This window comes from Hemicordylus capensis, chromosome 5 (assembly GCF_027244095.1).
Source record: "Hemicordylus capensis ecotype Gifberg chromosome 5, rHemCap1.1.pri, whole genome shotgun sequence".
NCBI lineage: Eukaryota > Metazoa > Chordata > Lepidosauria > Squamata > Cordylidae > Hemicordylus > Hemicordylus capensis.
This window is the reverse complement of record NC_069661.1, coordinates 117,363,437-117,384,731: the sequence shown is the minus strand read 5'-3', so window position 1 is coordinate 117,384,731 and position 21,295 is coordinate 117,363,437. Positions and strand designations below refer to the sequence as shown.

Sequence of the window (21,295 nt, the reverse complement as noted above, 5' to 3'; positions counted from 1 at the left end):
TGCGGCGAGGGTCAAGTTGAAACAGTTACCCATGTACTATTGGAATGCCTGCTCTACAGAGACCTGCGCCGGGATTTCATTCACCCTCTGACAGTCAAATTCCCAGGTCTCGATCTACCTCAGATGACTGCCAGGCTCCTGGAAGGAAGTAATTCCTCTTCCACTAGACAGGTAGCCAAATTTTGCAGTGCAGCCCTTCGCTTTCGGAAGAGCCTAAAAATGGACAAATAAACGACACAATGCCAGAGCAATTTGTACTCATATCTTGGCTAGTTGTAGCTGGGCATGTGGGGATAGGTATTGCCAGCTTAAAAGTAGCTAATTCAATGCTAACACTTTATAGAGCCCCTGAATTGTATATCTCCTCCCAGATTGGGAGCTGAGCTGTGTTTGGAGTTGTAATTGTTTAATAAGCAGGAATAAGCTGCCCTATTATTTTAATCTATTTCACTAGTATTTTACTAGCATTTTCAGTGACTCTGTGCTGAGCAGGACCCCATAGAATGCTGATTATCCCCTCTTTTAAATTTGTTCTGATTTTATACTGCTTTTTGACTGAAACAAAGTGTTTGGCTGAGTCCTTTTTAGCTTACATGCATTTTATCTATTCTGTTTGTGTTTTATATCATGTTTTAAAATTTTGTATTTTTAGATTCCCTCCCCCTCAGTCTTAATGCTACATCAATTTTAATCTCCGTAATACTGGAACACTTTCTTTATATTGCATTTACTGTATAGTGTTACTGTTTTACAACTTGTGCTGGTCAACGACCATAATAAAGATTATTATTAGACATACATATTCAGAATAATTAACTTTGTAGTTGTAATTTCTGTGCTTAATAGAAACTGTGAAAGAGGTGGTACAGAAGCAGCTTCTTCAAGCCTGGCTAGGTCTGGCTGAGGGGAATGTGTTGGAATTGCTTCATCGGTTGGATGTGGAAAGTTGCCCTGAAGTGGGGATTCCAGCACTTAATGCCTTGTTTTCACTGTTTCCAATTGATGACTTGATTAAAAAATTTTCAGAACTTTCAGAACTTGATAACAGGTGTGTATATTGGTTACATGTCTTCAAAGAGTATTTCTGTATGATGAGATTTTAACTTCGGGACTTTTTAATCCAGGGAGGAAAGGGAATTATTATCTATGCAGTAGTGAAATAAGTAAGCTAAAGGCTTCTGCTGGTAGAGTTTCACATCATTTTTATTTATTTTGGAAAGTGTCATGACGTTTTAAATTGGCCAGTTTGGACAACACTCCAAATAAGCCTCTTAAATGTGGGTATGCGTAGATCTGGAAGTGATCCATTGTCATCATGAGAAATGGGTTACTGTGCAGGGGCCTCTCGGATGGATTAACTAGCTCCTCTTTGGCGCCCCTCCCTGCTGTGCCTTGCTTTTCTCGGCAGCCGGGCACCATTATCTCGGTTTCTTTTCGACTGCTGATGTGTTGAGATCTCTGGTTCATTGCTCCTCAGTTCTAGAAAAGAAAGCATTACTTTGCACAGATTTCTAGTGCTTACTTTTGGACTATTCTTCGTCTTTCTCCTTGGATTCGTTCTTCACATACTTGGACTTTCGGTGCTTTGACCTCAGACTGTGAGTTGACTATTCTTGGGACTTTGATTCGGATTCGACGACTCTTATTCCATGGCCTTGCCGTTGGGAAAAGTCATGACTGAGAGAAAGAAGACGACGTTTAAGCATTGTTCTCAGTGTTGGGCTAAACTTCCCTTGACCGATGAACATGAACTCTGTTTGGGGGAGCAGCATGTCCCAGCTTTCTGTAGGATTTGTAGGTCCTTTTCGAAGCAGAGCCACTCTCTGCAGAGACCCGCTGTGTCTGCCGACGCCAAGGCAGGAACCAGCACCAATTTCGGTGTCAAAATCAACAGGCCTTCTTTCAGTGTCTGCCCCGGGGTCTGTGCGCACACAGTCTCAAACCCTGTGGGATTATCTTGAGAGATGGCCTTCAAGAAGCCCAAGTCTTCTGACCATGTGCATAAGAAGCGTAAATGACATTGTGTGGCCTCTGATAGCAACTCGCCACCTCTGAAGAAGCGTAAGTTGAAGTCGTCTCATTCCTTGAGGTAGAGGACTCCCTCGCTATCAACAGTCCAATATCGACTGCTGGTGCCATCGTTGTCGAAACCACCGCCTACTGATGCAGCTGCTGGTCTTTTCGTGCCCTTTCAATGCCGTCATGCTCGGTGCCCTCGACCATTCCGTCGATCTTGACAACGGCTGCCATATCGACATCGATGTTGACGCCGAGTTTCCTGGTTCCGACTACCTCAGTCTTTCCCTTGACTTCCTGATGTCGACTGTTGATGCTGGCATCCTGCATCGTGTTCATCCGTCATCTCCGACAGCAGCCAAGCTGCCGTTGTTCTTCAACAACATAAACCACTGTTTCTATCACCAGCAAGGACACCCTTGAAGTCTCCTCTTATGCTTTTTGATACTGCGGATGATGCCTTGTTGGATGAGGGTACTGCTAAGTCACTGTTGAGTGCTCCAGACTCCGCCATGCATACCCTTTCGGGTTTTATGTTCCAGGGGTTCCTGACCACTGGTTTGGATACCGAGGTCGATGACGACAATGTACCTCCGAAGATGCCTTCGATGTCTCCTCTTCAGATTGGAGCCAGGTCTTCGACTTATACAGTGCCGACAATCATCCCACCTGCCACTGCTTCACCCCTGAAATCAATGCCTGCCTTTGTGCCACCACCTTTGGTGCCCACGAAGTATCCCATTCATGCTTGTGGTTTTAGGCACAATATTTCACCATTGGCACAACTAGATTTGGCAGTTTTTTAAAAATAAATAAATTATTTATTTATTAATTACATTTATATCCCGCTTTTCCTCCAAGGAGCCCAGAGCGGTGTACTACATACTTGAGTTTCTCCTCACAACAACCTTGTGAAGTAGGTTAGGCTGAGAGAGAAGTGACTGGCCCAGAGTCACCCAGCTAGTATCATGGCTGAATGGGGATTTGAACTCGGGTCTCCCCAGTCCTAGCCCAGTACTCTAACCACTACACCACGCTGGAAAACTCAGTGTATGCTACAAGGCCTGCTGCCTCGTCAACCTATGATTCCTGTACCACAGTGGGTGCCACCTGTCCAGTGTTTGGTGATGCTGCCTCCTAAGCCATCTGTACCACCTGTGCTCATGAACCAGTGTGTTCAGATGACACCTATGCCACTTGACGCCTCCATGTTACTGATGGAGCCTCCTCCTCAGTTACCTGTCCCTCCTGTTGGGCTGGTTCCGGACCCGCCTCTGCCTGCCCCTCTTTAGCCCTTAGAATCTTCTGAGGAGGATTCCTCCAAAACAGACATGGACTTCGACGATATACCACGACATCCTTCTGATCCGCCCTCGGATGTGCCTCCAAGGCTTTCCACGTCTCCCAGTGAGGAACTGAAATCATACACTAAAATGATTCAGAAGATGGCGGAGATGCTAGAGCTTGAGATCAAACGTCCTGCTGCTGACCTTGAGGACCCTGTTTATAAGATGTTGGCAACCGTTCAATCCACGCAACCGATTGCGTTGCCTATGTTGCCTGTTATAACTAAGGTGGCTAAAACTTGTTGGGAAGTTTTGCAAACATCCACTCCTATGTCGAAGCGTTTAGAGACACTCTGTCATGTGCAAGAAGATGACAAACTCTACCTACTCAACCGTGCTGCCCCCTTAGTAATTGACTGTGCGTTTTCTAAACCTGGCCACTGCCATACTACTCCATCCTACAAGGAGGGTAGAAAACTCAATGTTTTGGGGCGGCGTATTTATTTCACTGCGAGTCTATCCATTTACATAGCGAATTATATGGCCTGCATGGCCCGCTATAATTACTGTATTTGGGACTCCTTCAGAAGCGAACTGACCACATCAAACCCAGGTGACCTTATCAAAAAATTTAATGACATTCTTATGAAATGCGGTGATCTTACCTGTCAACAGTTGAACACGTATAAGCACTTGGCTGAAACTGAGTCGAGAACTATGACGACGGTGGTCTCTATTTGATGCCATGCTTGGCTAAGGTCTACTACTCTTAATCCCGAGATGAAGGACTGAATTGAACACCTTCAATTCGATGGAAAAGGTCTTTTCAGCAAGTCTACCGACTCAACTATAGAGATTTTTTAAAAATCGAAATTCACAGCTAAAATTTTTTCGACTACAGCCACATCTTCACAAGGCTTTTCTCACTACAGGTCATACAACCATCAACATGCTGGATTAAATATCAAGACCAAAAGGACTACAGAAAGCCCTTTAAACCCTACCATAAGAAGGGTTACGGTTAATGCACCAAAAATCAAGGTCCCTGTACCAACAAGGACAGCTCCAAGCAGTCTCTTTGATCTGGGAGACTGTCCACCGCTTGCACCATCATTGCCGGCCCACACCTTCAATACCACTCCACTGGCCACTGGTGGCATACCCTCAATACCAACTCATTTGCCACCCCCAGCATCAGACCAGTGGGTCTTACGAATCATCAGCTCTGCCTACTCAATCGATTTCATAACTTTGCCAAGTTTCAAGGGCATCAAGTCCACCCCTCCAGCTCCGGCCCTATGGCAAGAGGTACACTCCTTGTTGGAGAAAGGCACAGTAGTTCTGGTGCGGTGGACAGATAGCCTTCAGAGTTTTTATTCCCTCTATTTCCTCGTCCCCAAGAAGGACGGGGGAATCAGAGCCATTATGGATCTCCGCGACCTAAACCAATATGGATACACAAAAATTCCGTATGACAATGTTGCAAGGAATTCTTCCGCTCCTGGCCAAGGAGGAGTGGCTTGCCACGTTAGATCTCAAGGATGCGTATTTTCATGTCGAGATCCAGGACAATCATTGCAAATTTCTGAGGTTTGCTATTGGAGGTTTAGCATTCCAATACAGGGTGCTGCCCATCAGGTTATCCACGGCACCCAGAGTCTTAATGAAATGTATGTCCGTGATCATTGCTTATTTGAGGACTCGGGGGATCACTGTCTTCCTATACCTCGATGATTGGCTCTTAGTGCACACTGACAGAGCCAAATTGGAATCTCACATCCAATTCACGCTGTGTCTCCTGCAAGACTTGGGGATCCAAGTCAACTGGACCAAGTCCAGGCTTCAGCCAGTTCAGACTATAGACTTTATAGGCGCCCTGTTAGACACTAAAACAAAATGGGCATATTTCCCTCTAGATGGGTACCAACAGATTTGCATGCTCATCACCCACTTTGAACACGACCCTCGCCAACAAACCGTTCGTGTCCCGAGATTGCTGGGCAACATGGCCTCATGCAAGTCCACAGTCCTCTACACCCGCTTACGGATGCAGCCTCTTCATCTGTGGTACTTTCAGGCTTTCCAGCCGAATGTCAACAGCCAGGCAATTCCTCTGGACATTCCTCTGTGAATATTGAAATCTTTAACTTGATGGAAGAAGAGAGAGAACTTTCTGAGCGGGGTTTCCTTCGTCACTCTGGCTCTATCACTCTGTGTCACCACCGAAGCATCTCTTGTGGGTTGGGGAGCCCATTGCTGCGCACACCGCGTACAAGGTCTGTGGACAGTGCACCAACGTTGCATGCACATCAACTTTTGGGAGTTGATGGCCACTTATCTGCCTCTCAAGTCTTTTGCCCCCATTGCTTCAGAATTCTGCTTCAGAGTTTGTGCAGTTACTGATGGACAATTCTACGGCGATAGCCTATGTGGACCATCAGCGGGGCACGGTATTGCACTCTCTCTGCACCCTAAGTTCCCAGCTATGGAGCTGGTGCATATCCTGGAACATTTTCGTTACGGCTCTGCAAATCAAGGGGCTGCAAAACGTCTTGGCCCACAAGCTCAGCAGGGCCTTCGATGGCCAGCAACATCACAAATGGGAATTGAAGCAATCCTGCCTGAACCATGTAATACAGAAGTGGGGTCTTCCTCACCTAGACCTCTTTGCTTCGGCAACCAACAAGATATTTCTGTGATTCTGTTCCAGAGCGGGCGTTGGACCTGGCTCCCTAGGGGATGCTTTTCAACATCACTGGGGAGGGAACCTACTTTACCTATTTTCCCCTCAACCCTTCCTCAACAGGGTAATCGTCAAGCTGATACTCGACAATGCACGAGTGATTTTAATAGCACCATGGTGGCTGTGCCAAACTTGGTTTTCATCGCTACTCAGACTGACAGACGGCAACTCCGTTCACCTACCTCTGAAACTGGACTTGCTGTTGAGAGACATGGGAGAAGTTTCGCACCTGTCTCTGCGAACCTTGCGACTCACGGCCTGGAAGTTTGGTTACTAAAGAATATCCTTCTCAACTCTAGGAGACCTTCCACTCAAAGGAGTTACACCAGTAAATGGAAGCGTTTTACTATATATGCAAAGGACCATGGCTTTCGCCCATTGAAAGCTTCTCCTACTCAGGTCCTCTTGTATCTCACCAGCCTGAAGGATTCCGGCCTAGCTAATGTGTCTCTCTGGGTAGGGATGTGCATGGACTGCGGAGGGGGTTGTACTTATCCCTTCCTCCACTCATAGTGACGTTTGTGACGTGTGCATGGCGGCGGTGGGCACATGCGTGGAAGTTACTTCCGCTTTTAGCAGGCAACAAGGGGGCAGGGAGGAACGCTGCCGCCCTGAAGATTTTGCTTAAAAATGGAGCGCTGGTGGGAGAAAATCAGCAGGAGGGGTAAGTGCAACACCCACCCACCCCGGCGTCAGACCACCGGATCAGCGAACTGGTTTGCAGGCCTCTAACATGGCCTGCGAACCGGTTCGTGCACATCCCTGCCTCTGGGTCCACCTTGCTGCTATTTCCTCTAAACATGCTGGCTGGCAAGGCCATTCGGTGTTCTTGCCCCCGATATGCAAGAAGATTTTGAGGGGTGTTAATAATCTCTCCCCCTCCCGCCCGTGCTCCAACAGAACAATGGAGCCTTTCCCTGGTTCTCGCCTCCATAATGGAGGCCCCCTTTGAGCCTCTTCATGAAGCCAGTCTGCATTACCTAACACTTAAAAACTCCCTTTCTAATAGTGATTACTACCACCAGGAGCGTAAGCGAATTGACTGCCTTGCACGCAGATGCGCCATACACACAGTTCTATCCTAACAAGGTCGTGATGCGTACTGATCCAGTTTTCCTGCCTAAAGTAGTCACAGACTTCAATTTGAATCAAAACATTGTTCTTCCCTCCTTCTTTCAAAATCCTGAGTCTCGGCTGGACAAGGCATTATATTCCCTCGATATGAGAAGATGTCTGTTCTACTACCTGAAACGTACAGTGGATATTAGATGAACTAAGATGTTCTTTGTCTTGTTCAAAGGCAAGAATAAAGATCTCTCAGTCTCTAGACAGCGGCTTTCCCATTGGTTGGTGGAGCTTTTTTCCCTAACACACAAGTTACAGAATCAACAACCTCTCAGACTCATCAGTGTGCACTCCACGAGAGCGTATGCTGCTTCCGCTGCATATTTATCGGGCCTCTGCTTCAAAGACATCTGTGCTGCAGCCACCTGGTCGTTGCACCTACCTTTCATTAAACATTATGCTGTGGACTTACGTTCGGATCCTGCAGTAGTGGGTGAAATGGCTGCACCCTCCACCCAGGGGAAAAGCTAGCTAGTCACTCATGATGACAGCGGATCACTTCGAGATAGACAGGTTGCTTACCTGTAACTTATGATCTGGAGGTGATCCGGTGTCAGTCATGAGACCTGCCGGTAACTCCCCGCTGCAGCATTTCCAACACAAGACTGACTTATGTGCTTGATCAATGAATCCCATGCTGTGTGGGTCATCTATCATCAGACAGATCTCCAAGAAACTGAGATAAAATGGTGCCTGGCTGCTGAAAAAAGCAAGGCATGGAGCACGTGCATGGCAGGGAGGGGTGCCAAAGAGGAGCTGGTTATTCCATCCAAGAGGCAGGCTCAGTAACCCATTTCTCATGACTGACAACGGATCACCTCCAGATCATAAGTTACAGATAAGCAACCTGCCTTTCCTCCCCGCAAAGTGGACTTTTGCCTACAAACCTTGTGTGGAGCCCCACATTCATTAAGATGACCACATGCTGGGGGAAAGCAGAGAAGATGTGCATGCCCACAATTTTCTCCCATGCATTTAAAAGGGCCTGGTTGGATTATAAACACAATGTGTAATATCCTACTTGAACTTTGTTCCAGAATTTAGTGAGATGTCTATGTACAGGTGAACCTTGATATTCGCGGTGGTTCCATTCCTGGTTGCAGCCACGGATATGGAAACTGTGAATATTAAGGCATTGGGGCTATGGGATTGCAGGGGTTAGGTTGCCGGTCAGCCAGAAATAAACTGGCCAAAGAGTCATGCTGTGTCTTGGAATGCTCTCCAAATGGCCAAAAATTGCTTATTTCTTTTCCTTTTAAAAACTTAAATAGAGCCATTTTGTCACTTCCGGCCATCCCTGACCCATGGATACACGTGGTCGGTGTGTTTTTTCTCTTCCCCCCCCACATATGCCAAGGTCAGGTATTTTTTATCCCACAGCGGATAAGCGATTATGCGGATAACAAGGTTCTCCTGTATGTTTTGTTTTTAGTGTTTATAGGCCAAATTCTCTACTGAAAATGGTAAATCAACACCCATTTTTTAAAAAAATAACCCCTGCTAATTGGGCAAAGCGGTACAGGTGGCCCTTGTCACCTACGGTTCCGGCAACTGCAGTTTCACATCTCTGCAGATGGGTCATAGAGACCTGGTTTCTTTATCCGTGGTGCAAAAATAGGTGAAAATCTGCCTGTTCACCGTTGTGGAGTGGCCAGAAATAACTTCCAGTGTAACTTCTGGCCATTATTTTAGAGTATGGAGGCGTTTTGAGGCTCTTTCTTTAAAAAAAAAAACCACACAAAAAAAAGTTTTTGCTGAAAATTTGGCTGATTTGGGTTTTTTTGGAATCTAATCCCCAACTCCCATAGAGTTTTGTTATTCATTGTTTCCATATTTGTGCCTATAGGCCAGAACACAGGTCATATATACCTTTTAAAAGTGGTTCTTCTCCCTTAAGTCATGCTTAAGGGATTTTTAAATTTTTCTTTCCCTTCCCCCCACTTTCCTGTGTGTATGCGCACACTTGCACACACACACTAGCTTAATCTGCACAGAACATCTGTGCGCTAGCACTTGATTGCTCCCCTCAACCCCGCCATAGCCCTCTCACCTCAGAGTTGTCTCCACTCTCACCTGAGCTGCTCTCCTCCTCCTCCTCCTCCTCCTCCATCATCCCATTGCTTTCATTCCCTCACCTCTCTTGGTGGTTGCTCCTCCATCCTATTGCTCCATCCTCTTCATCCCTCTTGGTCGTGGCTGCAACGTAGCTGGCGATGATTGGCCAAGCCGCAGCCCCCTAACCCCAGATACCTCTCCACCTGAGCCCCGCTCCTGCTCCTATCTGCAGGAGTAGCAGCAGCTGTTGACTCACTGCCACTGCCGTGACTGCTAGTTCCCCTCAGGACGCTGACAGGCTCAGGCCCGTCCCTTGCCTGCCTGCCTCCCTCCGCCAATCACCTCTGTAGCTCCGAACAGTGGTGACGGTTTTCTGGCCCTTCCACACTGCTGCCGCCGCCGCCATGGCCACTCATTCCCCTCAGGCCGCTGATAGGCCCAGGCCCATTCCTCACCCTTCCTTCTTTCTCTCTTTTCCTCCCTCCTTTTTCTCTTTCTTCCTCACTCTTTCCCTCTGCCTTTCTTCCTTTCCTTCTCTCTCTCTCTCTCTCTCTCTCCCCCCGCCCTTCCTGAGTTAACAGATCTTGTTCATCTTGTTTCCTCATCTAATGCACACAATGGCAACCTCCTCCTCCTCTTCAAGGGGCTCTTTCCTCCATCACAATTCCTCTTTTCAGATTCCACAGGCTTCTCTTCCCTATCTACATATGGAATCCCCACTGCCCAATCACCATGGTGCTCCTGCTCTGTTACCTGTTTACCTTGATAAAGCACTGTGTGGACAGGGCTTCCTATGCACCATTTTCCACAACCACCTAAGCCTTTTATATATATACTAGCCAATCCAGCACATAGCATCTGCGCCCCTTGTTCGCCACCGCCATCATCTCCTCCTCCCACTTGCAGCCCACTTCTTCTTACCAACCCACCCACCACCTCATCTTCTTTTGCGCTGCCCGCCTTGCTGCCGCCGTTTTCTGGCTGCCCACTGGCCAGCCAGCTGCTGCTCGCCTGCTGCCCGGTCGTGGCCGCCTGCCCGCTGCCCAGTTGTGGCCACCTGACCACTGCTTTCTTCGGCCGGCCATCACCTCTGCAGCCTCCATTTTCTTCCCTCCCACTCGCCCCGTGGCTATCCGGCAGCTCTCCAAACGATCGCAAGAGCTGCCACGCATGGGATCAGCTACGGGTACGTCTTAGAGAATTAAATATGTAGAAGAGAGAGAGGTAGGGGTGTGTGTGTGCGCACACGCGCACACACACAATATATATATATGTAGTGTATCTTCCTGTCCTTGATTATGTTATATGTAATGTTGTAATCTTTAGTGGAAATACATTTTTTTAAAACTACTGGTTCCCTTATGTTTAGCATGGGGAGAGCAATTGTCCCTGTTCCAACTAGCAAACGGTCCCTTCCAGTGGCCACTGTTAGTGTCTCCCTTGTGTTTGTTTTTAGTCTGAGCCCCTTTGAATCTGAAAGTCAGCTTGTATGCACAAGTACAGTGACTGTCTTCTAAAGCTTACTGGTTATTAACTGGCAAAACAAAACACACTTTATTCCTTGATTATTTGAAGTGTGTGTGTTCTGTTTTAAAGGAAAGTAATTCCAATTGAAAAACTAACTGCTGAGAATGCATTACTCTGGAAGGCTCTGTGTGAATACTTGAAATCCAAAGGACAAGTAGGAGAAGAATTTTTAGAGCACGTTCTGCCAGAACCTGCCATATTTGCAGAGTATCTATTAAGGTAAATTAATAATTGTAAAAAGTAAATCAGAAAATGTAACATTTTAGTTAAATATACATTCTGCTTTTCCTCCCATAGTTATCCTTCTTAATCTTGGATTACTAAGTTGTGACCTCCTTCTATGCTTTCATATAAAGAGCAGCAATTAAGTTGGTTTGTTAGAGCATCAAGATTATATTTGCTAACAAGTATGCCCATAATATTCAGAAGGGTGCAGAAATATCTAGATGGGATAAAGTGCGTTTTAAAGGCCTTGGATCTGTCTGTAGGAAGATCTGCCAGCACAGACAGGTGGCATGTGACTTTGGCAGACTTGTCTGAGAATCTTTTAAAATCCCCAACTTATTTGCAAAGGCTGGTGTGGGTGGAGAGTAAGAGGAAGGCAACATGACAACTGAACTGTAATAGTTTTGTCAAGATTTGAGGCAACATTGCTTTGTATCAGTAGAGTGGATCAAGTTGTATCTTGTAGGCTCCTGAGCTGGTGAAGTAACCTAGAATTGCGAGGGATGCTGAAATCCTACTGAAAATAACAATTTATTTTTAATTAAGTTATCTTCAGAGTATACCTGCTCTCAGTCAAGAAGAAAATGAAGATATGGCCTGTATTGAACATTTGATGACCAAAGAATTTATAGGACAGCAGCTGATTCTTATGATAGGCTGTATGGATACCAGTGAAGAAGGAGGACGGTAAGGCTTAGCTTAGCAGCAAAAGGATTCTTTATGTATTTGTTGCTCTACTGCTTTGGATTTCATGATGTAAGCTTAATTGCTTCTGTCCGATTCATAGTTTGCTTGATCTGGAATACACTGAGGAGCATACGGTATTTAGTAACTGGAAGCAAACTGTATTCAGAGCTCCAGCCATTTTATTTACTGTCAAAGTTCAACATAAACAGTATTTGTCAGAAAATGATGGCCTTGGAGAAGAGTTCATTGATCACATGTTGCACAGATGGTTTGCAAATGTAAATGAAGTAGAGAGCCTCAAGAACAGGCCTGTTCAACTTAGGCCCCCCAGCTGTTTTTGGACTACAACTCCAATAATTCTCAGCCACAGTGGCTAATAGTCAGGGGGTATGGGAACTGTAGGCCAACATCTGCAGGAGGGCCAAAGTTGAGCAGCCCTGCGCAAGAAGAAGCAGAAATGCAGGCCCAAAAATGTAGGCGGGACTTGTAGGTGGGAAAAGGACTTGTAGGTGGGAAATGTAGGCGGGACCTTTCCAGTTGTGGGCTTAGCCAGGTGCTTGCTCACATTCTACTCACTAATCATGTGCAAGCCATTTTTCTGTCCCCCTCCCCACAACATAGTGGCATTAAAATATTTCTGCTGATCTGGGAAAGAATTAGGGTGCTTACTACAGGCACAGATTGAGTGGCAGTTACCATTTTGCCTAGTAAGGTTTTCGGCATAGCTCTAGTCGAGAGTTTGCTGTGTGTTTTGGATGCTTTAGATTTCCTTTTAGTTGTACTTGCCTTTGGTCATGTTTCTGCTTTTTGTCCTGCACTGAAATTTTTTTAGCAAAAGGCATTTTCTGCTTCCCAGTGTGGATTTGTGTTCTAGCCACAGCAGGGAAGAGATCCTTGTGTATGTGGAAGAAATAATGACTTTTGAATACCAAAAAACTTATGACACATTGCTGAAGCAGTAATTAATCAACCATCCTTGGATTTTAAGTAAAAAATATTGGAGACCATGTGTATTCACTTCTGGTTTTTTGGAACAAAGTAGTCAAACCCTCATTTCTCTCCCCTGCTTTTTTGTTGTTGAAGGAAGAGATTGTTGACTGTCTTACAAGAAATTCTTATGATTCCTACCACTTCACCATCCCTTGTACCACCACTTATAGAGAAACTGCTCAGTATTCTCAAAGATGATGACAGAAGAATCCAGACTGTAAGTTTGAGTTGTATTCTAATTGTATGTTTCAAAACTTGCAGAGTGAGCATTTATAGCTACTGCTAAAGCATTTCCATTTTGACTTCTCATATGTACATCATTTGCTAGTATTTTTGTCTAAAACCAATATTTTTCTTAGTGATGGTAGATGTCATTGCATAGTCAATCTGTTCTGGCACATGTTTATGTCACTGTTGATAACGATGATTTAAAGGGAATAATTGTGCTTGAAGCCGCAGCTGATCTCTATAGAATGTTGCTGTGATGTCAAATTCTGGATGGGAGAATGGCCTTGCTCTTCAAATCAGTCTGTTCTCTCTCTCTCTCTCTCTCTTGTTTTTGCTGGGGTAGAACATTTTTTGTAGAGTGCACCCTCTTACTTCTGGTTTGACTTGATGCTAATTTTACCTCCATCACCAGGTGGCTGAAACCATTTCAGAGGTTCGTGAAGCAGTGATCACAGTAGAAAAGCCTCTAGATGCAACTGAATTAAGGAAGCAACAGCTTAAAGTAAGTGGAGATTGCATGACTACTTGTAGAGACTCATGGCTTAATATATCTACACTGGAGTACTTTAACAATGGTTTCAGAAATAATAATTTCACATTGTAACTTTTGGCTTTCTTTTCAGATGGCTGAAATAAAAGTGAAACTTATGGAAGCAAAAGATGCGCTGGAAAAATGTGTGGCTCTGCAGGATTTCAGTGAGGCATCATTGTTGAAAGAGAGAATAATAGAACTGGAAAGCATTAAAAGTGACCTGTTAAAGGAGGCCGAGGAGCCTCAAACAAAGGAAATATGCATGGAAAAGGTTCAGCTGCTCTTTGGTTCAGTCGCTTCATTTTTTATTTTATTTTTTAACTGAATGTGAAGACATTTGTGTGGGTTTTTAATGGCATTGAATACCAAGTATGTTCTGATGCTTGTTGTCATCAGGTTATAGTCTTCAGTGCCACTGTTCGGAGTTTATGCACATTGACTATTTCTCACTTATGGAGGGCTAGAAAAACCTGATCACTCTAGTTTCCTAATCGCTCTAGTGCCTTAAAATTAAATGTGGTATCTAGGAATTGGAGATGTTGGCTAAAACCCAGACTAACCCTAATGAAATTTGCCTCTCCCTGGCTTTTACAATGGAGAACCCTGGTGCATTAGTGGAGGGTTAGTATGGATGTCAATTATTGTTTTCAGGATGAGACAAAACCCTATTGTGCAGCTTATCATACTATCAGAAGCCACTTTCTGCCTCCAAATATAGAGTTAACTTCTATCTGACTTAAGCAAAAAACAGGTTGTTAATTTAGTAGAACGCAGTTTTCCATTTTATCCTTGATTTGATATTTTGCAAAGAAGGAAGTAAACCTGTAGTATAATTATGATTCTTTCTTTTTAAAAGAATGATCCTGAAACACTGCTGAAATGTTTGATGATGTGCAATGAACTTCTAAAGCAGCTATCCCTTTCCAAAGGATTAGGCCCAACAATGGATGGAATAATTGAATCCTTGGTATGTAGCACCATAACAAAAGATGAGCATGCGTAAAGGTTCAGAAGATGTATCCTGACTAGATAACTTTTTGGGAGTCTAAGTGTTATTGTCTAAGGCCTTCTGTATCTATATTTTATATCTGAGCTTAGTCCACATATGGGTTATAGAGGACAGAAATTGGAGGATCAGTCGGGACACAAGAGAGTTTCAACCTGTGATAAAGTTCCCCTGTCCTTGCAGAAAACTGGTCAAACCATCCACCACTCCAACTTCCACAATGGATTATGAGGCATCACTTGCTGAGTGCTGATGTGTGGGGCTGGATTTTGGCTTGGCATGAACAGCTGGTTGGCAGATTCCACCTCCCAGGCAATCTGCCTTCATTGCTGGCTTGCACTGGAAGGATGGGAGGGTAGTGAACTGAAGGGAACAACAACAACAAATATTTGTTGGAAGAAAATATATTCATATCAGATACATCATAATTGCCATAGATGTTTATTTTGCAAATGTTTATGAACATTCAACGAATTGTGTACTGATCTTGGGTCAGCCTTGCAATTAAAGTTCACAGAAGTTACTTTCTCAGAAAAATGTTTTCTAGTGTCCCTGCCCAAATATTCCTGTTAGCAATCTGCGGCATCTTGACATCTTGAAAAAGTGGAGGCTGGGGGAGCGAACCAACTTTCATTGCCCTGTTTGTTTTTATGTAGTATTGTGGAACAGATTCTTACTTGCCAGACACAAGCAGCTGAATGGCTGTTTGGAAAGCTGACTTGTATTCATCTTGACCAGAGCTATATATCACTGTTGTTCTGTGTTTTAGATAATTCCAGGAATTACTAATATCCATCCAGCTGTAAGAAACATGGCAGTCTTATGTTTGGGCTGCTGTGGTCTGCAGAGCAAAGACTTTGCCAGCCAGCACCTTGCATTGCTGTTGCAGGTAAAGACATTTTCTTTAATGTGGTCTGTTCACATTATAACTTTACTTAAGAAGCTCTGTCAGCGTGCAAGCAGTGAGTGGGATGTAAGGGCTTTCTTAGCTCTCATTGCTTTTTTTGGAAGGAGGCTGTGGGAACAGGCTTGGTAATGAGGGAACCTGTCATGTGAACGGTTGATTCCATATTAATAATCTTGGGTTTCCCCCTGAGAGTCAATGATGTGCTTCCACTCTTATGGAGCAGTTTCGAGTAGGGATGTACAGAGCTGGTTCACTTATGAACTGGGCCAGTTCAAGCAGTTCGATCGTGAACCGGTTCGAGCTGGTTCATCGAACTGACCAGCCCAGCTGATTTGTTTGACCCAATTGGTTTGCTTTGGTACGGTTCGGTCCAAATTTGGACTGAACCGTGCCAAATGGTCTATGCACACCCCTAGTTCCATGGCGCAGGAGCACTCTGAACTCTTAGCTCTCTTTCACAACAGCACATGTGTAAGAGTACCAGTGGTGTTGCTTAGGGGCTAGCACTGCATGCCCGCACGGGCTTGAAGCTTGTGTTTTTCAGTAATCAACATTTCAGCTATTGCAATCTGATTTGGCATGCTGCTTGACCTATGTATTTAGTAAACCCCTCATCTTAATATATGCTGTATAATTATCTCAGTTTTTCAAGTAGCCAAGTAGTTCAACTGAAATATTTGACTGGGTGGAGACTCAATACACACTTCACATGGCTTAGATGTTGTATTCCAAACAAATCCAATGTTTACTTGGCAAGTATTTATATTGGGATATTTCTAAAACATGACAGCTCAATTGTATAACAGATTTTAACAATATTTTAATCATTATGTATAAAGAACAAAATTAAGGCACTGAAAAAATATTTACAGGTATTTGTTTTTAGCATTCCCAAAGACATGTTGTTACTTTATCCATTAATGTATTGGTTTGACCAACAGTGTATCTTAACTAACCTAGTTGTTTATTGCAGCTCAAGAAGAGACACTGCTGTATGCTTAGTTCTGGTTTCTTTTTCAGCAATCTAATGCAATTTTAGCTTTAGTTTTGGTTTTTCTTTTCACTTGCAGTGAGTTTTAGAAATTCAAGAAAAATACATTAGTGGAAATATTTTCCACATGCCACATCACTGGCTGTAATGAGAAGAGGCAGGTGAGATGCCTTGGTTCTTGCAGTGAGGTTGCAAGAATAAGTGATGGTTATTACTTTTGTATCCTGCTGATCAGGAGCTGTAGAGAAGTTGTGAATTTGGAGAGGACTTTGAGCCTTTTGTTGTTTCCTGCACAGCCTGTATGGTGAGAGCACATATGAGAACTGGACCTTGATGCTTGTACCTGAAGAAAGGAGTTTGGGAGGAGGATCCAAACGAGTTCATTTTCAGGCTGTTTCTGCTGAAAACCTTTTTGCCAAGATGGCTGGAGATAAATTTAGTACCAGCACAGTTCTGTCACTCCCTGTGGCTACAAAGCAACTCTCTCTTCAGTCCATACCACATCTCTTACCAAAATGTTCCAAATTCTGCAGCCTGGGGGGAAAATACAGTTTTATGTAAACTTGTACAGCTTAATGTCTGGTGGGTTGCTCATGTACAGTCCTGTTTGTTGGTTGGTTACTTCCTCTTCATTCCAGCAGGAGCCTCCACTGGTGGTCAGTCTGGAGTCGCACGTCCATAAGAAGCGAGGGGCTACTGCCCAAAGGAATGATCTCTTCCATATGTCCCACATTGGTTCTGCATGTTCCAAGCATGCACGGAAGCACTTTCTGCTTGAGCATTGCGTGCGTTTTGGGATCTTGGTGGTGCACTCTATAGCTCTGGTTGGGGGATAGGAAACTTTCCCTTGAGTTGTTAGCACTTTGAGAGAGAAGGAAGATATAGGAAGATGCTGAAAGGCATCATCTCATACTGCACGGGAGATGGCAATGGTAAGCCCCTCCTGTATTCTACCAAAGATAGCCACAGGGCTCTGTGGTTGTCAGGAGCAGACACCGACTCGACAGCACACTTTACCTTAATCAGACACCTTTTTGTGCTACCATAATGAAATCCATTAAATTTTTATTTTTGGTTTCTATGAAGTTATGAAAAGTGTGCAAAACAAGCTCCTTTGTGAATTTGTACCTTAAACAAGCTCCTTTGTGCAGAATTGTACCTTAAAAATAGATTGGAAACTTGAGAGAAGAGACAAAATGGCTGGCTTATAGTTTAACACTACCTTTTAATATCATCATCTTCTTCTTTTTAAATAAACACAATCCAGGTCTTGCAGATTGATGAAATGAAGGTAAAATTAAGTGCTTTAAAGGCAGTCTTTGACCAGCTAATGATGTTTGGAATAGAACCATTCAAAACTAAAAAAGGTGCAGATTCCCAAATGGAAAATGAAGATAATGGAAATGAAGAGTCTGATGTAGAGGTGACTAAAGAAAGTGAAGAAGAAATTGCTACCACCCACAACCTCCTTCAGCTTCTTTCTGGCTTCTTAGACAGTGAGGTAAGATAAAATAACCTGATGCATCTTCTCTTAAGGGGTGGATGTTTTGACAGCAAGTCTGGAGGACTAAAGTTGATAAGGGTATGGAGGGGGAAGCAGTAGGCCAGGCATTATATTGATAGAAAGTCAGTACTTAATATGCCTCTGACTTCATCAGAACTTTATATTGTAAATTGTAATTAATAGCATATTTGTTGCTCCTACATTTTGTTGTTTAGCTTAGATTTTTAGCCTGTCATTTATTGGACTCAGAGAAGGTAGCAACAACTTTGCAGAAAATGTTTATTCTGTTCCTGAAGAAAGGCTTACAATCCTAGATAATGTTGATAATTAAGGACTTTGGGAATGAAAGAAGTAAATGTACTTTGCAGTAAATGTTCAAAAGCCTACTCACTCGTTACTATTTATTTACTTGTAAAAGCAGTTTACAATATAATTAAAACAATGAATAATTAAAATACAAAAGTACAGATAATATAAATATAAAAATAATATCTCTAATTAAACATTTTAAAACCCATTAAAAACCATAATACATAAAAACACAAAGCAGCAGCAGCAGTAAAAACAATACTTTTTCATTTAAAAGCCGGGGTGAAGAGCTACATCTTTATTTGTTTCCTAAAAACTGAAATGGAGTCTGAGGAACGGATGCCAGCTGGGAGAGCCTTCCAAAGCCTGGGGGCAATGACTGAGAAGGCCCTGTCCCGTGTGCTCAACAACCGAGCCTCTCACCTTCGGCACACGGAGCAGAGCCCCCTCTGATGATCTTGTCAAGCGGGCAGAAACCCTTGGGAGAAGGCAGTCCTTCATATGTCCAGGGCCCAAATTGTTAAGGGCTTTAAAGGTCAAAACCAGCACCTTGAATTGAACCTGGAAACAAAGTGGTAGCCAGTGCACCTCTTTCAGAATGGGTGTATTATGATCCCAGTGGGCAGTTCTGGATAAAATCCTAGCTGCCAAATTTTGCACTTGCTGCCTTTTCAGAATATTCTTCAAGGGCAGCCCCACGTAGAGTGTGTTACAGTAATCCAGCCATGACATGACTTGGGTGTGGGTACTGGGTACTGTGGCCAGATCTGCCTTCTTGAGAAAGGGATGCAGCTGAAAGGGACACAGCTGATACCAGTATGCAAAAGCACCTCTGGCCACCACCTCCACCTGAGCTTCCAAAAGCAGAACCAGGTCCAGCAGTACTCCCGAGCTGTGCACTTGCTCTTTCAAGGGGAATGCAACCCCATCCAGAACTGGTCAGATCCTTTCTAGGGATGTGCACAAAACCGGTTCACCTGGTTTGGTTCAGATCCGAACCGTGTCCGAACCAGGAAGGGGTGGTTCGGTTTTGATTTTGTCCTAACCACCCCCTGGTTCGGATCTGAATCGGTTCGGACACTTGAAAATTGGAAGGATGGTAGCTGGCACCCAGGGGTACCTGTCACCCAAACCCCAAAGCAATCGGACACTTGTACAATTTTCTATGAATTTTTGGAAATTATTTTTATTTTTTTCTCATAGGATATAATGGGTCTCGAACCAGTCCATTATTCCTTATTGTGGAGCACCCATGGGTGCCAACAACCATGCAAACCCTAAAGCAATCAGACACCCCTATTATTTTTAATGAATATTTGAAATATTTTAAATTATTTTTCTCATAGAGTATAATGGGACCCGAACCAGTCCATATCCCCTATTGTGGAGCACCTATGGGCACAAAAGCAGGGTGGGTGGTAGACAGACAGGGGTGCCTACCACCCAAAAAATCCCAAGGCAATTGGACACTCCTCTGATTATTGGTGAATTGTTAAAGTATTTTTGAATTCCTCATAGAGAATAATTAAGATTGCAGCAAATGTATAGCTTCACGTCGGGGGCAAAGGGGTGTCGTAGAGTGGAGTGTGGTGGGTGGTAGTTCCTAGGGTGGACAAGGAAGCTATCAGAATTATTTGAAAGGAATTGGGCAAAGGGGTGATTTTTAAGTGATTTTTGAAGTTTCATAGAAAATCGTACGAGTGTCCGATTGCTTTGGGGTTTGGGTGACAGGTACCCCTGGGTGCCAGCTACCATCCTACCAATTTTCAAGTGTCCGAACCGATCCGAACCGGTTTGGATCCGAACCGAGCCAGGGGGTGGTTTGGACAAAACCAAAACCGAACCACCCCCTCCTGGTTCGGACCCGGTTCGGATCCGAACCAAACTGGGCGAACCGGTTTTGTGCACATCCCTAGAAAGGATCTGACCAGTTCTGGATGGGGTTGCATTCCCCTTGAAAGAACAAGTGCACAGCTTGCTCCGATTGCTTTGGGGTTTGGGTGACAGGTACCCCTGGGTGCCAGCTATCATCCCACCAATTTTCAGGTGTCTGAACCGTTACGAACCGGTCCAAACCGAACCTCCAAACCACCCCGGTTCGGATCCGAACCGCCCCGCACATCCCTAATCCTTTCATCCTGACTGACTTTCCTACTGACCAACAGCACCTCTGTCTTGTCTAGATTCAATCTCAGTTTACTAGCCCACATCCAGCCCATCACAGCCTCCATGCCCCGATTTAGGTCATCCACTGCCTCCTTAGGATCAGGTGATAAGGAGAGATAGAGCTGAGTGTTGTCTGCATATTGCTGACAATGCAGTCCAAGTCCCCGGATGACCTCTCCCAGTGGTTTCATGTAGACATTGAACAGCATGGGGATCAAAACCAAATCCTGTGGGACCTCACAAGCCAATGGCCAAAGAGTCAAGCAGTAATCCCCCAGCACCACCTTCTGGACCCTCCCCCCAAGAAAAGATCAGAGCCATTCGAAAGCAGTGCCTCCAGTCCCTATACTTGAGAGGATGGCATCCACAAGGATGCCATGGTCTATGGTATCAAATGCCACTGAGAGGTCCAGCAGGAACACACTCCCCCGTCAAACTCCCTGCGTAGGTTACCCACTAGGGCGACCAAGGCAGTTTCAGTTACAGATGTGCACGGAAGTGGTGACTGCCAGTTCGAAGGTTGGGGGGATAACTGTAAGGACTGGGGAGGGTGCTCTTACCACCACCACCCCGCGTTTCCCCCGCCAGTGCTGTCCTGAAAACGGTCCCGCGGGGTGGCAGCATACCTCCTTGCTACCCCCAGTGAGTTGCGGACTGGAAGTGCAGGCTGTACTGTCCATGACAAGGGAGTTATCTAAAGCTCTCCCATCTCCAGATCTTTTATTCCCTGGCCAGCAAAAACCAGATCCAGAGTATGTCCTGCCACGTGGGTAAGGCCTGATACCAATTGAGATAGGCCCATGGTTGACATGGAGGCCATAAAGTCCTGAGCCACTCCTGCTAGAGGGGACTCAGCAAGGACATTGAAGTATCCCAAGACAAGCTGTCGGGGAACCCAATGCCACCTCCAAGACCACCCCCGCCAACTCAGGTAGGGAGACTGCAGCAGGGTGATTGGTATACCAGCAGAATCCCCAGCCTATCTTGGAGGCCCACCC

The 21,295-nt window shown here is 44.8% G+C and overlaps 1 protein-coding gene across 2 annotated transcripts in view; it reads left to right on the top strand.

Moving 5' to 3' along the window:
- Positions 1-21,295, top strand: part of NCAPG (non-SMC condensin I complex subunit G) — a 44,781-nt gene that overhangs the window by 11,361 nt on the left and 12,125 nt on the right. For both annotated transcript variants that reach the window (XM_053257460.1, XM_053257459.1), the window contains exons 7-15: positions 847-1,048; positions 10,822-10,971; positions 11,524-11,664; positions 12,748-12,871; positions 13,295-13,384; positions 13,506-13,685; positions 14,271-14,381; positions 15,190-15,309; positions 17,586-17,819. In XM_053257460.1, coding sequence (XP_053113435.1) covers positions 847-1,048; positions 10,822-10,971; positions 11,524-11,664; positions 12,748-12,871; positions 13,295-13,384; positions 13,506-13,685; positions 14,271-14,381; positions 15,190-15,309; positions 17,586-17,819 — 1,352 coding nt within the window. The remainder of the gene's footprint in view (positions 1-846; positions 1,049-10,821; positions 10,972-11,523; positions 11,665-12,747; positions 12,872-13,294; positions 13,385-13,505; positions 13,686-14,270; positions 14,382-15,189; positions 15,310-17,585; positions 17,820-21,295) is intronic.